Source organism: Tyto alba, unplaced genomic scaffold, assembly GCF_018691265.1.
Source record: "Tyto alba isolate M040663 unplaced genomic scaffold, T.alba_DEE_v4.0 Super-Scaffold_19, whole genome shotgun sequence".
Classification (NCBI taxonomy): Eukaryota; Metazoa; Chordata; class Aves; order Strigiformes; family Tytonidae; genus Tyto; species Tyto alba.
In genome coordinates this window covers 6,872,896-6,889,232 of record NW_024881281.1, presented here as the reverse complement: position 1 = coordinate 6,889,232, position 16,337 = coordinate 6,872,896, and the positions used below count along the sequence as shown (strand labels likewise).

At 39.8% G+C, this 16,337-nt stretch overlaps 1 protein-coding gene across 5 annotated transcripts; it reads left to right on the top strand.

Moving 5' to 3' along the window:
- The first annotated feature begins 105 nt into the window (after positions 1–105).
- On the top strand, positions 106–15,401 carry KCTD7 (potassium channel tetramerization domain containing 7). Of its 5 annotated transcripts, none has more exons than XM_042791706.1 (7): positions 196–301; positions 2,316–2,433; positions 4,733–4,925; positions 5,734–5,903; positions 7,555–7,733; positions 8,257–8,629; positions 14,571–15,401. In XM_042791706.1, the coding sequence occupies exons 3-7, from the start codon at positions 4,782–4,784 to the stop codon at positions 14,653–14,655; spliced, it is 951 nt and encodes a 316-aa protein (XP_042647640.1). In that variant the 5' UTR covers positions 196–301; positions 2,316–2,433; positions 4,733–4,781; the 3' UTR covers positions 14,656–15,401. The 5 variants fall into 5 exon arrangements, with proteins under 5 accessions (XP_032859230.2, XP_042647640.1, XP_032859237.2 ...); XM_033003346.2 differs by lacking the exon at positions 196–301 and adding an exon at positions 448–804; XM_042791707.1 differs by lacking the exons at positions 196–301; positions 14,571–15,401 and adding exons at positions 449–804; positions 10,236–14,066.
- Positions 15,402–16,337: the final 936 nt, after the last annotated feature.

Sequence of the window (16,337 nt, the reverse complement as noted above, 5' to 3'; positions counted from 1 at the left end):
GGGAGAGCCCGGTGCCGGCCCCAGCGCTCCACTCACGGCAGGGTAATTAATCGATGAGCTACGGGATGTTTTCCCTCACAGATGAGCAGAAATGAGGAAGAAACGAAACAGGACCCAGGCGTGGCTCTGTGAGCGGTGCGGGGGGGCCGGGGCGGCTCCCGCCGCCCCCCGTGTGGGGACAGTCCCGGTCCCGCTCCCCAGCCCCGCCCGCGCGGGACCCGGATGGGCCCTACGTGACGGCGGGGCCGCGGCGGCCGCTCTCGCTGTCCCCTCCGGAGCCGCCGCCGCGGGCGGGCAGCAGGTGAGGGCGGGCGGGCCCGCTCCTCGGCGGGTGCCCGGGCGGGCGGGGGGAAGGCGGCGCAGCTCTCGCCGCCGCCGCCCGTGACGGCCCCGTCTCCCTCCTCCGGCAGACGCGGCGGCGGGCTGGGCGGTGGCGGGGGCGGCCGTGGCAAGGTGGTTCCCCCGCGCTCCGGCAGGGGGCGCGGGCTCGGCGGCGGCGCGAGAGGCGCCCGTCAGGTGAGGGGCGGGAAACGCCCCCCGCGGCTCCGCGCTGAGGCGCTGCCCCGGCCCGGCCCGGGGAGCTGGGGGGTGCCGGCGAAGCGAGGGGAGAACGGCAGTCTCCGGTGACCGTGAGGGAGCGGGGAGCTGCTGCCCTGCCTGGGGCCGCCGCCTCACCGCCGGCGGCGTCGCGGCGGGACCTCGGCGGGGGCCGGTCACACCGCGGAAAGTCAGCTCCCGCATCTGCAGGCGCTTTCTGGTGACCTCCGTTAACGTTTAGGCTGTTTAGAAAGACCTAGCGCGGCGGTAAGCAACACTTAATACTTAAGTGCAGAATTAATAATTAATTTGTTGGCCACCGGGCTCAGCCCCACGTCTGGCTCGGTTTCTGAGCTCGCTTGGGACGGTGCAGCCAGGTCTGCAGATGGGATGGTGCCACCACACCTCACGGTGGTGAAGCTGGAAAGCTGCTTCAAGCTCATAAAAGCTTGTCTGTGCTGTGAAATTCAATGTAAGGTGGTAGTTGGCGCAACCTGCGAGTACAGCCCGAGTAGCCTTTATCCACTGGTCATTCGGCAGCCTCCAGTTAGGCCTCCCCGCTGTCCTGTTCCTACCCAGGAGGGTCACTGGTGATGAAGCATCCCATTGTGTCCTCCCGTAGAGTGTGTCTTCTCTCTCTGATTCAAAAGTTAAGTTACAGTATCCCTTCATCATACTCTGTATTGTCTTTTGCTAACGCCTAGAGATGCTGAGTACGTCCAGAATTCTAGTCAAATGTATAATACAGTTTACTGCAGTTCAGGCATCTCTGCCCTTTTTAAGGCTATTTCTTTGCTATTCTGACACAGATTAATTAAAATTAACTGGATGTTGTGTCTTTTCCTGCTTTATTCATCCAAACCTTTGACCATCTGAGTCTCTTGAAGAATGCTGTGGAGAGGCCGCCAATTCACATCTCATTCTGCATCCTCACAGGGACCCAGTTTCTCTTGAAAAAGGGAGAGCCTTTCTAACAATGTGGTTGGTATCTCCCCAAAACAAACACGTTCCAATAAGTTAGCTTTGAATATCAGTTTGTGTAGGTCTGCTATGATGGATTCATACATCAGTATGTTGATGAAAAAGACTTTAGGCTTGTTATCATTATGTCACTTCTGTATGTATGTAACTTTGTCAACAGTGGTGTAACCTCAGAAGGTATTTAAAAGAAAGTTATTTAAACCGATATGGAAAAGTTGAAGGAACGTCAGACCCTTGAAAAGCTTTTCTGAATCTTAGCATCACGTAAAATTTGATGCAAGTCTAGGATTGCTATCATTTCCTAGGGAATGAAGTAAAACTTGCAGGTCCAGTTCATTTAGTAAGCTCTCTTTGGTGTGTGTATGTGAGACAGTATTTGAGCTGTCGATAACAAAGCTTTGGGAAGTAATCTCTGCCATTTAAATGACAGGTAGCTTGTAAACTGGAAGGAGGTATTTCTGGTAGAGTTGGATGGTGCTGACGTATGGTTCAGTTAAATACTTGGTTTAGTAATAGTTTTGTTTATTGGTAATGTTTTCTCATTAATTATCTGTTGATCTAGATGTATTTGAAAGTGAAATGGATGCATTTACTTAAACACAACAATCTCTCTAACTTTAATGAGAGCTTTAACAAATATTTCTGTGTGTATTTAATAATAATTATTGCATATGCTTCAAGTGGCAAGAAGAGGATATTCAGATGGATGCATATTACTTATGAAATGAAGAGAACCAAAATGTAGAAGATTGTATGTCAGAAAACTGGCCAGTGATCAGCTTATGTTTTTCTTTTAGGAAGCTCTGTTCCAGTCAGCATACTGCTCTTTCACTGTTCCATGTCTGTGGATGAACAGGAAGTGAAGCGAGCCTAGAGAGGAACTTCTCTTACCCTTTAATGAACGTCAAAAAACAGGTTAAACTTGTCAATGATCAATCTCTTAATTTTACTGCCACTAATCTTATTCTTGAAATCCTGGACTACTTATGGGCTGAGATCTTGTTTGCTAAACCTCACTATTTAGGAGAGCGTTTTGTGTGAATGTTCCAAGAGCAAAGAAGGTTATTACTCATTAATGTAATGTAATTAATGTATGCTCTCTCATTTTTTTTCATAAACCTTGGTGTCATGTTGAAGGATGGTTATGAAAGAAGAATTTATTTTTCTCAAAATCCTACTTCTGTTGGGAAAGAGGAGCTTTTTGATACAGTGCCAAATGGAGGAACTTACCCAAAACACATTCTGTGGTCCATGATTGCAATATACTTAATGGAGCTGAATTTTGTTTATTCAGAGTATGCTCCATTTATGTGAAATCTATGGGACATTCTTGAAAAATGTAGATAATTAAAGATCACATTTTTGGTCAGTCTTGAGTTCTTTTGAATAGTCTTAAGAGAACTGGAAATACAGCAGCCAAAGCACTGCTGTCAAGTAACAGCATTATAAATAATACATTCACAGCAAACAGAGGCTCACATTCAATTTTGACTATGCATCTTATAAATTAAGCTTCTGCAAGCTGTTTCTTGATGATAATTTATTTACCTCCTTAAAGGAGTCCCTACCAAAATAATCTTTCATTTATGTTTAATGTGTCTTTGAGGCATAGTTGACTTGTTTTGGTAACTGAAGATGTCAGAATATGCGTTGTTTCTGGACAAATATTAAAATTGTTGTGTGGACACTGAGAAGCCCTTCCATCCTTATTTATCTGTCTGTGCATTGTACTGTGGTGGAAAAATGATTATGAAGTCAAACAAGCTGCAGTTTAAAAAGAAATTTTTGAAACTTCATGGTACCTACTTATCTAGGTTTATTAGAGTGTTAAACAGGATCTAGAATTCACCTCCAAATTTTGCTGAAAAAAGGCTGTGTGCACTCCCACAGAATGTGGAGGTTTTGATCTGATTAGCTCTCTAAAGAGTATCTGTTTTGACCAGGAGCATCCCAGCTCTGTCTGGGTTCATTCTGAACTTGCAGCGTTTCCTTTAAGAGCTAAGATCTACAGACAGCCTGACAATGTGCATAATGACTGTATTAGCAGAATTAGTAAGGCAGAATAATTAATCATGGCTTTAAAATTTTATGCCATTTCTGCTTGTTGATTTTGAGTGGAAGCAACCTTTATGAAACATTTATTTAGTCAGTAAATAAATGTACCAGATGTGCTTGTGCAGATATTCCTTCTCTTTTTATATTTTATTGTGATTTGAGAGAAGGAGCTTGCAGGATTAGAGCGCTGGATAAAGCCTCCAGTAGTATAATATCTTTATTAGACTGTTGTGATGCTACTGGAGACACCACAGCAATCCTGTAAACAGAAGTACTTTTTACATAATGCAGTGTAAAGAGAACAGCAGGGTTTCTAGTCCTTCCTACTCTGCCCTTTCAATTATTATTTTTATAATGCAGCTTATTGTTAGTCCATCCCATCCTCTGGTTGAAGACGGACTGTGAAAGCACTGTAGTTGGTGTTGCTACACATTTTTTTCTGTGCAGGAAATTGATAATTAGCAGTAAATGCGCAATATAATATGCGAGTTAAATACATGCATATCAGATGTATGCGTTTGTGTACAGTACGATGTAATGCAGTGGGCAGGAAAACGTCTGTTTTCTCAGGTTAGAAAACTCGATTTTCTCATTTCACAGGCAGTGCTGGAACTGAACAGAGAGCCTTTCCAGCGCCTGTCAGGGTGCAGCGCGGGGTCTGATCCGCTCTTGCAGCTGAAGGTGACAGAGTGGGAGCTTTGTCGGGAGCAGGAGCCCGGGTGTTGCACAGCACACACGGCCAATGGGAGCGTGCAGTGCAGCCCGTGCTTCTGCAGATGGCCTATTGCGATGGCCGGGGTGGAACAGCGGCCACCCAAATTCACCCAGCAAATGACATTTTGCTGCAAAAGCGTGGCGGAGCCAATCACGCCCGGCACCACAGAGCCAATGGACGCCGGTCTCTTACCCAGCCACTGGCAGGGGCTCTGTGATTGTAGGACCTTGGTACAGCTCTGCAAACTGCATTCCTGCAGAGATAGCCCTCTCCGAGTTTGTTTCTCAGCACAGTAGTCATCCTTGCTGTGATTCATTTCCCAGTAATAGCAATGCCATTGTAAATGATCAGTGTAAAGCCGGGGAGCGACGTGCCTGGCCTGCCACGTGACCTGCAGCTGGTGGGGACAGCGCCTGAGTAATTTGGGTCTTGTTTCCCATTTAGCACTGCCACGGCTGCCTACCCAGCAGACCTGCTTACGAGAGCCAGAGGGATGGTGGTAGTTACGGGGCAGAACAAAGTGAGTGGAAACCCGGATGATGCCATGTCGAGCTCAGATGCGGAGGATGATTTCCAAGAGCCAGCCACTCCTACTGCAACCCAGGCAGGACAAGCACTACCTCTGCTGCCCCAGCAGGTAAGAGCTCTCTGGTACTGTTCATCCGATAAGGTCCAGTTCCTGCAGCACGTACTGCTCAGGTGCCAAAGAATTCAGGATTTCTTTGTTGCAGGTTATCCAGTTCGGTTTCCATTAGTAGCTAAATGGTTGAGTAAAACTACGTCTCTTGAATTTTAATTCAATAGCTTGGCAGTACTACTCAGAATTTCAATTGATATTTGGACTTGACAAATACAAATAAGTGCTTATTCTGGTACAGAGGCATCTTAAGGTGTGATATTAAGATTTTAGGCCTGCTGTAAACCCAATGTAAATACAGAAGCACTGTTTTTTTTTAGTATAGTATATTTAGTGTAGTATAGTATAGCATAGTAGTGTAAAGGAACCAATAGAGTAGCAACTGAATGCAAGTCCCAAGGTTGGCCTGAGGTTTCCTACCTTTTTTTGGGGAGGGGGCATTTGTGTGTAAGGGTGGGGAGGATTTTTTGCTTTTATTTTTCTTTCCCCAAAAGAGCCAAGAGGAGTCATTCATGCTTTTAATGAATATCTGGTATTAAAGCTGAGTGATTACTGCTGTTCCAGATTCCCAACTAAAATTAAAACAGTCACTGATTACACCCAGAAGCCAGCCAAAGTATTCAAGTTGTTAACCCTTAAACTTCACTGTTTTGTGGTGACAGGCCAGGAATAAAGGATTTGTCAGACCAAATTTTGTCACAGTGGCAGAGACTGTATGCTGTGTCTTGTAGAAGCACGAACCCTTTTGGCCTGAACATGTCTGCAAAGGACTAGAGGCTCAATTCTGATGATGTGATTGTTTTTGCAGTTTCCAGAAGTTGTTCCACTAAACGTAGGAGGCATGTATTTTACAACAAGACTGTCAACACTGAGACGTTATGAGGACACAATGTTGGCGGCTATGTTCAGTGGAAGACACTATATTCCAACAGATGCTGAAGGCAGATACTTTATTGACAGAGATGGAACCTACTTTGGGTGTGTACAGTGTCCTCAGTAGTATACTTTAAAAGTTGGTACTGAAGAAAATTATTTTTACAGAAAAATAAGTTCTAATATTTTTTTCCCTTTCTAGTTAAATCATATTTGTGTAGTAGGTAAATGTGACTCACTGGCATCCACACCCTCAAAACATCTCAAGAGAAAAGTATATTGCAATTTTAAAAGTACTTTATTTTATTCTTAAGGGCTTAAGTTTTAATTTGGGGAAAGAAAAACAATGTTTTGAACTTGTGCATTGTCTCATCTATAGTATCTCCTTTCAAAGTATTGAGTTGTTTTGATGTTTTAAAAAAGTATGTATTTAGCATTGCTATTCATAGGAAGATTTTTTGTTCAACACTGTTTTTTAATTGATATTACAGTATGATAAAGAGAAAATGGAAGGAATGCATCTAGATTTCTGAAACAGTTAAAAGTATGATGTTTTCAGTGTTTAACAGTATATAACATAACTGGTAAAAAAAGTACAAGCCTCAAAGAATTTGTTATTAAATTATTTTTGCTAGTAGTGCCATATTCCTTCACCCTCAGGATTTCTTCTTCTGTGTTTAGCTTTTGTTTTATTTTTAATTAAACTAACTGTGATTTTATTATTGTTCTGTTTGAGATTGCTAGGAAAGGTAAGCCATGTTCATGAGTTAATATTCATGGATTAAGGTCTTTGCCCGAAGCACACTTTGCGATTTCACTTATTTTTTTGTTTCTCCTTTGTAGATATTTCTTAATCTCTTCAAAAGAGAATGATTGAATTATTTTCAGAGCACATTTGGATTGTACTGTAATCTGGGACAGAAATAGATTAAGCTACTGTATTTATTGGGAAATAATTGTTTCTTTACATTTGACAATTTGAAAGTGCTTGCTGCTTTGTTGGAAAATCAATTTATTTGTGATGTTATCAGTCTGAATTCAAAATATAGCTAGAACAGAGAGCCAAGTTAGCACTTGCTGTATTTGTTGATGTTCTAATGAAGATTGCAGTAACGCTTGTTTTACTTGATATGGTCAATAATAGTGTTGTTGGTTAATGCTTTTAAAGTGATTTTTCTCTCTGTTAAAAAACTTGTAGTTTAACAGTGTTTCAGAACTACAAGGAAATGTTCTCTCTCTTATTATTATTACATATACTACAGATGTATAAGGCCCTTATCCTGTGAAGAGACCACCTCTTTGCAAATGCCCCATCCATTCAGATAGAATTCTGGCTCTGTGTGGGATAAAAGGTCCATGCATACGATTCTCCAGGAAAATGGAAAAGATTTTGTCACAGGCCTAAATTTGAAATACAGTGGCCACTATCTCTTTCCCATGAAATACTGTGTCCTCTTCTATTTTAAGTGGTTATTCCACCTTGAACTTTTTGTTTAAACTATGATGGTATTTTTTTGAGTTGAGTTTTGACATTAACAGAGGCAAAATGTGAAATGATGACTTGGGAACTTGAACATGGCAAATGCTTTTAAAAATATGTTGGAAATAGGACCATCTTATTTCAGTTACTGTCTAAGTGTAAGGATTTCTATCTCAGTAGAATAAACAATTAATATCCAGTGTTTCCTCTCCTTTCCCACCCACAACAGTTTTGGCAGAAACGTGCTACTTAATAATATTTTTGCCCTTTTTTTAGAGACATACTTAACTTTCTACGATCTGGTGACCTGCCACCAAGAGAACGAGTGAGGTCAGTTTACAAGGAAGCTCAGTATTATTCTATAGGACCATTGCTAGACAATCTAGAGGATATCCAGCCTCTTAAAGGAGAAAAAGTTAGACAAGCTTTCCTGGGCCTAATGCCATATTACAAAGGTAAATAAACAAGGTAGTATTGACTGTTTCTTCTAGCGTGATTCAAGTAGTATACGTGGTGCTTTCAGGTCTGCTTTCAACTTTCAAACTAATTGCACTGTATTTGAGAAGTTTATTACGTACTTTTTGTGATCTTTAGACCTTTGAGGTCTTCACATCAGGCTTGTTCCTGCTGCATCCAAGGATGTGGATTTTTATGCTGTCTTAAAAGGGAGCAAGATCTAGGCCATAACATGCAAGGCTTATTAAACGAGGAGGTTTCTCTGCCTCTGCATTTGTTCTGTTAGGACCTGCAACAGAATAAACTTGGGCATATAGTAAGGATACCAAGTTCACAAGATAACTGAGATTGATTTAACTGCTATAGATCTAGCTACATGCAGCTTCCTGAGCTTCCTGTTGCTGCTAATATTATGTTAAGAGTAACTTGTTAAATACTGCAGTAATATGTTTCACATTCAATAATTGAATTTGTTTTCTTTTACTAGGTGCTTAATTGTTATTTTCAACTTTTTTTTTTTAGATCATTTGGAACGGATAATTGAAATAGCAAAGCTTAGAGCTATGCAAAGAAAAGCAAGATTTGCAAAACTGAAGGTCTGTGTCTTCAAAGAAGAGATGCCCATCACTCCCTATGAATGCCCACATTTCAATTCTTTACGTTTTGAAAGGAGTGAAAGTGAGACAAAGCTATTTGAACATCATTGTGAAGTAGATGTATCTTTTGGCCCCTGGGAGGCTGTGGCTGATGTATATGATCTTCTGCACTGTATTGTGACAGACCTGTCTGATAGAGGGATAACTGTGGATCACCAGTGTATTGGTGTGTGTGATAAACACCTGATAAATCATTATTACTGCAAGCGTCCTATCTATGAATTCAAGATTACTTGGTGGTGAGTTATTTTGTCCAGAATGGTGCAGGGGATAAAAGGACTTCTAGATGACAATTGCTTTTAATATTTTTGCAACGTGTCTCTGGAAATGCACTGCTGCTAACATATTGGAATCAGTCTGCTGAAATGTTGGCTAATGCTTAGCTGCTCAGCAAAAGGGAACCTGTTACAGAGGTTTAAAAACCTCTGAAATCTTGAAAAACCAGCCTGAAACAAGACTGTTGGCTCAGGTACCTTAACGAGGCACAAAACAAAATCACCTCATGGAAATTATGGAGAGGAGCATCTAACATCTTTTAAAAGGTGCCACCTACTGTGTGGCTTTACTATCATAGTCTGCAAAATGGATATTGCAGATCTCACCTGCATTATTATAAAGCCAGGGTGCTAATAATGCTGACATAAATGTGGTTGAATTTTACCCACTTAGAAATGTTTTAGTCACTTACCACTTTATAAATTTGAGTAACACCCAGCACAGATTCTGGAAATGTAATTTTGATGTAATAGATAATTTTAAAAGTATTCCCTATATATTATTCATTGTTGTCACGATTAAGCTATATTTTTTTTAATTAAGAATCTGCATTGTGAATTATTATATTTCAATTATTTCCATTGTTACAAAAAGGAATATCAGATTTGGAATATATTCCTTAATGCTTTTAGGAATAATAACTGTTCATGGAAGACTTGTGCCTGTTTTTAGCCTTAGAAATTCTAAATGTTTACAATATCTACAAAAAAAAGAAGCTCCATAGAATCAGGTCATTTACAAAGGCTTTTGGTAAATGAGAAAAACCTATATGTACGTTCCTATTAGCAGAAGTAAGAGGAATATTTAATGTACATTATTTTATTACTGACTCTTTTTACATTCTGTGATATTAAACTTTGTTCTAGAGTTAGAGTCAAATGATGATATTAGACCAGTGCTTTCTTCACCCCACCTTCTTCAGAAAATTAAGTCTAATTTTTAATATTCTTGTTGATCCTTCCTGGTGTAATATCAAGCAAAAAGATTTCAATCTTCATATCTCTCTCCAATTATAAACTAGTATATCCAGGTAGTAAATTTCTTTCCACACTAGAAGAGCAGCCATTACAGAGTCATATTCTTTTCAGAAGGTAATTGTTGCACTTCTAACATTAGCAATGACAGCCCGAAGTTAATTACTTTATGTCCAGAACTGACAGGTAGATCTAAACATCTGAAGATATTTCGGTTTTGTGAGGTACAGAAAACTCAAGTATATTTCTAGAAGACCCCACTTGAAATGTCCTCAAAAAATCTGAAGGAGAGAGGGAAAGTAAATGTTTGCATACTGCATTCCATTGGATTAGTTAATCCAAGAATATTACTTAATTAAACTTTTGACCAAAACACTTAAGAAACATGCTAATTACAGAGATCAAAATTCTCAGTTACCTGAGGTAATTTTTAGAATAATTATAAGACTTTATGATCAAATTGTGTTGCAAAAAAGAGGCAAATTGTTTGCATTGTTACACTTTTATGTATTTGATTTAGGAATTTTTAGTAAGTTGTCTCTCTGAGGTGGGAGTATATAGCTCTAATGATCTCTTCTCAAATGTTTATTTACAGAGGATCATTGTCAAGTGCAGAGTTTCAAGTCCAGAGCTTAAATTTTGAAATGGAGGGAAGGAGGCAATTACATGCATTTGGATCTCATTTTAACTTCATTTAAATTGTTTTCTTAAATATTGGCCTTTGTTACAAGTTGTTGTAATTGTGTTTTGACAACCCAAAATGAAAAGTCAAACTGAGACTAGTAAAGTTTCCCTAAAATGAGAGGAAGCTTGCATGGTTTCTTCACTACTGTGCTGGCTTAATTTGTTTTATTTATTTAATTTTTTTTTCGGGGAATCTTAAACTGCAAACCACAATGTCTAGTAAAATGATGTAAGATCTTAAAGCTGAGGCTTACAAAGTTTTGGCTGCTTGTACACTCTAGACATTTATGTTCAGGATTTTCAGCATCAGTTTATTTTGAGACTGCAATGAGAATTGCAGTTTTACTGGATTATTTGGTGGTTTTTTGCAACTTCCCATATATGTATTTACATGGGACATAACTCTGGTTTGAATTTCAGCACTACTTGCAGAAATGGAACATAGTCTGATTTAACAGTATGTTTTTTGGTTTGGCTTTTAAGAATTTTTCTTCTGTTATTCTAGAGAAGCTATGAGTACAAAATTTCTGTTTCAATCATGTTTGCTGTTTCTTAATATGCATACGCAGATATTTTAGAACATTTTCCTGTTTGTTGCTTAAATAAGTAAGGAACATTACCTAACCAAAAAGATAACATTCAAATCTTGGTCTGTATCAGTTTCATCTTAATTGAAGCTTTCATCCTTCAGATCCTCCAGAAGACAGCAAACATTAAGTGCAATATTGAAAAAGAAAACATGGATTTGAGCCAACATGCTTTCATTAAACACATACATTCTGTATTGTGATTTGTGCAAGTTAACAATATTGTTATTGACTACACTTGTTCTAAGCAGTCGTTGTTTACAATGATTTAGATGATATTGCCTAATATGTGTTCATTTTTTGACAGAATGGAAGAGTTGTGCAGGTGGATGTTAGGGGAGTATAGTCTAATAACTGGTTTATATAACATTATTGACTTATTTTTTCTTGGCGTATAGTGTAATTTTTGAAATTCTGCGTTTGCAACAAAATGTGAGTAGCTGAATTACGAAATCCATGTTTAAGATGATTGATGTTTTTGTATATCATGAATGGTTTATAATTGTCTAATTAAACTAAATGCTTCTGTAATACTGTTTTTTTCTTTAGGACTTTTCTTCATATCTGGCTAGGCCAGAAGTTTCCTAGAACATATTTACCTATTTCTCTATGCTTCTCCTACTTAGCTTTTTTGCCCCTTGATCATCTACATAGCTACTTTTGCACCCCCACACTCGTAAATACCCTGTGTTTGCAAGCTGACACCATGGACAAATTGGCCATGCAGTAAATGGTCTCATGTCATCAATATAATGTTGCTATGAATATCATGTTTGCAGATCGCTAAGGTCAGTTCATGTCAGTCCATTTAGCTAATACAGTTTGAAGGAAGGACAGTTTTAATTTTGTGTTCTGAGACAAGACACATACCATTTTTGGTTCCAAACTGATACACAGGAACATGTGTGTTAGAATCTACACTTTCCCCACCACCCCCACCCCCCGCCCAATAAGAAGTCTCAAATATTTTCAAAGCAGGGATTGCATATTTGGACTGCAGTGATTACTCTGTTTTTTATGAATACTGGAGGTAATGGTGGGGCAGTTGAGGGACAGTTATTTAAAAAGTAGAATTGTTAGCTATTTTTTTTAGGTTGCTGTGTGTCTGAACAAAAACATAAGAGTAATCTTTTAACATCTCTATATCTGCATTGTCTAGTAGTTTTTAACAGGGAGCAAAGTGTCTTGGCCAGTTTCACAGCACATGAAGTGTTTCTGCATCTGTTTTACACTTGCAAATTAGGAAGGATACCTACTTGTCTAAGCACTCAGAAATGACATGTAAAGGTACCTATGTTTCTGTGCAGCATCCACTTAATGACTTGATTTCAAGAGTTTTAAAAAAATCGAAAATAACATAACTTTTCAACTTGGTGTGGCCTTCTTAACTTGAATACCACAATACTCTATGTAGTAATCTGAACATCTTTGATCTTGGAAGCCTTTGAGCCATTAACAGATTCTCTCTCGTTCTTGTGGTGTGTGTTTTCTCCTGAGACTGCTGGATTTAAAATTTTTTTAAAGCTGATTTTAACCAAAACCTGTAATGAGGGATCAGTTTCTGCACTGATGAGGGTGTGGGTCCTTTGTTTTATTTCGGGGGTTTTCAAGTCTTAGTTATCTGAATAGCAAAAGCAGCAAGTTACTGCAGTAGAAAGTTCTGCATATGCCCCTTTTGATGGATTTTTTGAGTGTTAGGAAGTCTGCCTGGGAGATACCTCATGATGTAATACATGCAAATACCTGAATTTGTTAATGGGAGTATTTTTGAGATTTTGTTGTTGTTCAGTTGTGTAATACTCTTCTCTGAAATTAGCATGAGAGTTAAGGATTGAGTTAAACATCTGTTTTCCGATAAGCCTGTTTATGCCTTAGATGTCCCCTGCCGCCATTTTGTAAAATCACCCATCCCAGAGGTGTTCAGTGTATGAAAAAGTAAAGGCTGTTACAGTTACAGGAAAATCAAGAATCTTCCTTGATTCTCAACGAGTGCATTAAGAGAATCAGTACTTTTAAATCCAAGTGTAGTCTCCATTCTTCTGCTTGGCTTAGATGCCTGATGCTTCAACAGTGAAACAAAGTAGTCCCAGGGTTGTATCTGGCGAGCACAAGTCCTTGACTGTAAAAGTCAAAGACTTCGGTCACATGAGAAATGTACTGATTTGCATGAGCACATAATCTGGCCTTCACAGAAATGGTTGTTAAACTTCCAGCAAACTCTGAAGGATGTTGATATTTTAAACTGTTCTAAACAATAGCTTTGTTAAGCCCCAATGTGTTTTGAGCCAGATTGTTCCAATGTATGTATTGTGAAAGACAGACAGGTTGGCCAGTTCTTTAATTTATGGTTCTCGGTATATCTGTTTTCCTAGTGAAATCTGAAGCTTAGTGAGGTTGCTGATCACTGCCCCCCCAGAACTGAATACAGCCTGTTTCAAATGTATCCTGTGCATTGAGCATGTGCTGGCATTTGCAAATATGAAAGTGGGAGGGAATTAGTTCTGCAGTGTATTTCCCCAGGGACAATCCTCACTAGCTCTGAAGGATGACTTTGGTGAAATCCCGATCCACACTCCCCCACATCTCCATTTGGTAGATGAAGTGTAAGAGGCGTAAGGAGATGAGGTGTTTAGCCTGAAGATTCACAGTGAGATAATGACTCTGACTGGATTCCCCCTTGGTTCTCACCCCTTTCTCTAACCTTTAAGATGTACAACTCATATGTGCAGGAAATGTTTTACTTCTCCCTGCTGCACCCTCAAATTTGTTTGCAAGGTGAATACTTAGTCTGTTTTAAACTAAAGAGATTATTTTAATATTACAATATGGTGACTGGTAGTGTTAAAGAATCAGTCAAAATCTTATTACAGACAAAATACCTGAGTAAATTAATTAAAACCCCTTATTTATAGCATAATCACTTTAATTTCACTCTTCTAATTTTTTTCTAAAGACTGTTAAGAAATGTAAACTCTTACTTCTTTTAAGGACTTACATCTGTTTCATAGGAATATGTATTCAAGCTAAGTACCAGTATTTTGGGGTTTGAGGTCCTTGTTTACTGCTTGCTGTGAGCTGAAGGATAAGTGTATGATTTCTCATCTATCTGCTTTTTTTCTTAAAAAAAAAAAAAATAAAGTACTGATCTAACTAAAGGTCATGATTTTCTAGCTTCATTTGGAATTTGCAGCTCCTGGGAACCTTCCTTCACAACTTTATTCTCACTGCTCATTCTTGCTTATAGATGTCTTGGGACAGGTGACATAATGAGGAAGATGATGGAAGTGCCAACAGGGAAAGTCTCATGTCAGAGCTGATTGTTTGCATTGCAGAGTGTTCTTTCTGTTTTATTTCAACTCTTGTGCTGTGTGAAGCAGAGGAACATTTGTCACCACTTACGTAAGGTCAGGCAGAGGATCCAGTCTGTCTGGAAGCCCAGCTAACCTCGACTGTGTTCATCCATTTTCTGTGTAAATTCATTGTATTGTGATATATCAAGTTCAGTGGGTGGGAAAATGCAGTGGCTGTGGATTGCACTGGGAAATACAGTGGTGATGGATGAGGTGACTGCAGGGTCACACTGCTTGAATTTCAGCATTGTTGTTTAGAGGTCTGAGGACCTTTATTTCACAGCTTATGCATTGGATCTTTCTTTTCAGCCTGGCAAAGCAGAGTAATCAAGTTTGGGACACAACTGCCTGGCAGGTAAGAGAAGACTTCAGAGCAGAGTCTGTAGAAAGATGATCTCTTAACTCATGATAAATCTCTGGGACATTATATTTCTTTCACTTTCTTCATTTAATAAATGTGTTACACTGGACAATTTATAGACCTCACTGGCTGCAAGTTAAAATTGCTATTACTGAACCCTGGAGTTGTACTGATCTCTTTGGTTATTTGTAGGTAAACAACTGTAAATATTTCCAGGTTGTTGGCATACAGCAGAGAGGACCTGGGACAGTTCTGACTTTTGGGCTATGGAAACACAGTTTAATTTAACAAACAGAAAAAAACTCCTTCAGTCTTTCATTATCTCTCAGCAAATAAGCTAGATTTCAGAGGGTAATTATGTTTTGTCATTATCTTCTGTATATAGTTTCTAACTGGAAATTTCTTTCCAGAACAGCAGTTATTAGGCATTTTACTTACACAAGCTTAGTATAAGTTTACCTCCACTTTCACTGTGACTTTTATAAATGGATTTTGTTTTGCTGAATTATAAATTGTATGTGTCTATGCATTGTTACCCATAATGCCTTTGAAAATCTAGCCTGGATGCTAATGATCAGGGTTTGGAATTATCTCCAAATGTGTTTTAAGTAAATTGGTGTGTGATGTTTAATACTGTGGGTACTGTAGTGTATTATTTCTTACTATGTTTGATTTTTCAGTTCAGGTAATATATAGTCTATGGGTTTTATTTAAAATACATAGAAGAAAATGTGGATATGAAGTTTGTGTTGTGCAATAAAAGTATATTACATTGAAAATTGTTGGAATCCGACTAATTTGGTCTGCAGCCACTGCACTCCCCCTCCTCATATTCACTATGATTTGAGTTTGCTTTACATGACTGCAAACAAAAAGTAAGACACCAGTCTTCGTCCCAGGCTTCACTTAACAGCACCAACCACTAACTCGTCCACTATCACTTCCTTAACAGATGGCACTTACACAATGTCTGCAGTCTCCGGAGGCAGACTGGCTGGGATCAGATAATTTCAGTTCTACTTCCTTCCCTCTGTACTCAGGCGTTCATGTGAAACAGCCCAGAGGTTTGTAGCTGTCCCTGCTTCTGCAGTGCTCAAAAATAAAAGTTAAGTTTCTGAATTTGCTTAGCTGGCTGTGTTCAGAAGTATTTCCCCCTTGTTTCTGAACTAAAATAACATTTTACTTGCTGTGCCTTTGTCTTGCTAAAGCAATCACTGCTTTCACATCTGGCTGTGTTGAGCTGTGGGAGGGGGAAAAAAAAAAAAAAAAAAGGACCCAGAAATCAGCACATGACAGCACTGTGTAAATGAGAAAATGACCAAGTTTTAAATAGCAGTAGCTAGTTCTCTTTCCGCTGCAGTCAGCATAAGCACACACTCCTGTGCCCTCATGTGAGCTGCCCCCTCTGATACGGCCTGGGTTTGAGGTAAAAACAAAGCAGCTGGTGGGAGCTGGTGTGGTGTGTCTAAAGGGAGGGACGGGGTGCTGCTGAGGGGCAGCAAACGAGACTCTGAAAAGACACATACACCCCCAAATACCGGATCCGTTCCTATTTCCAGCTTATGTGTGATGCAGAGTGTGAAACCGCCCCGACGACGCCGTGCTCACCCCGGGCACTCAGTCGCCCTTCCCTCACACCCTGCGCGCTGCCCCACGGGCGGCCATGCCCGAACCCCCCGCTCCGGGCCCGGGCAGCCCCCCACGGGCGGCCCAGC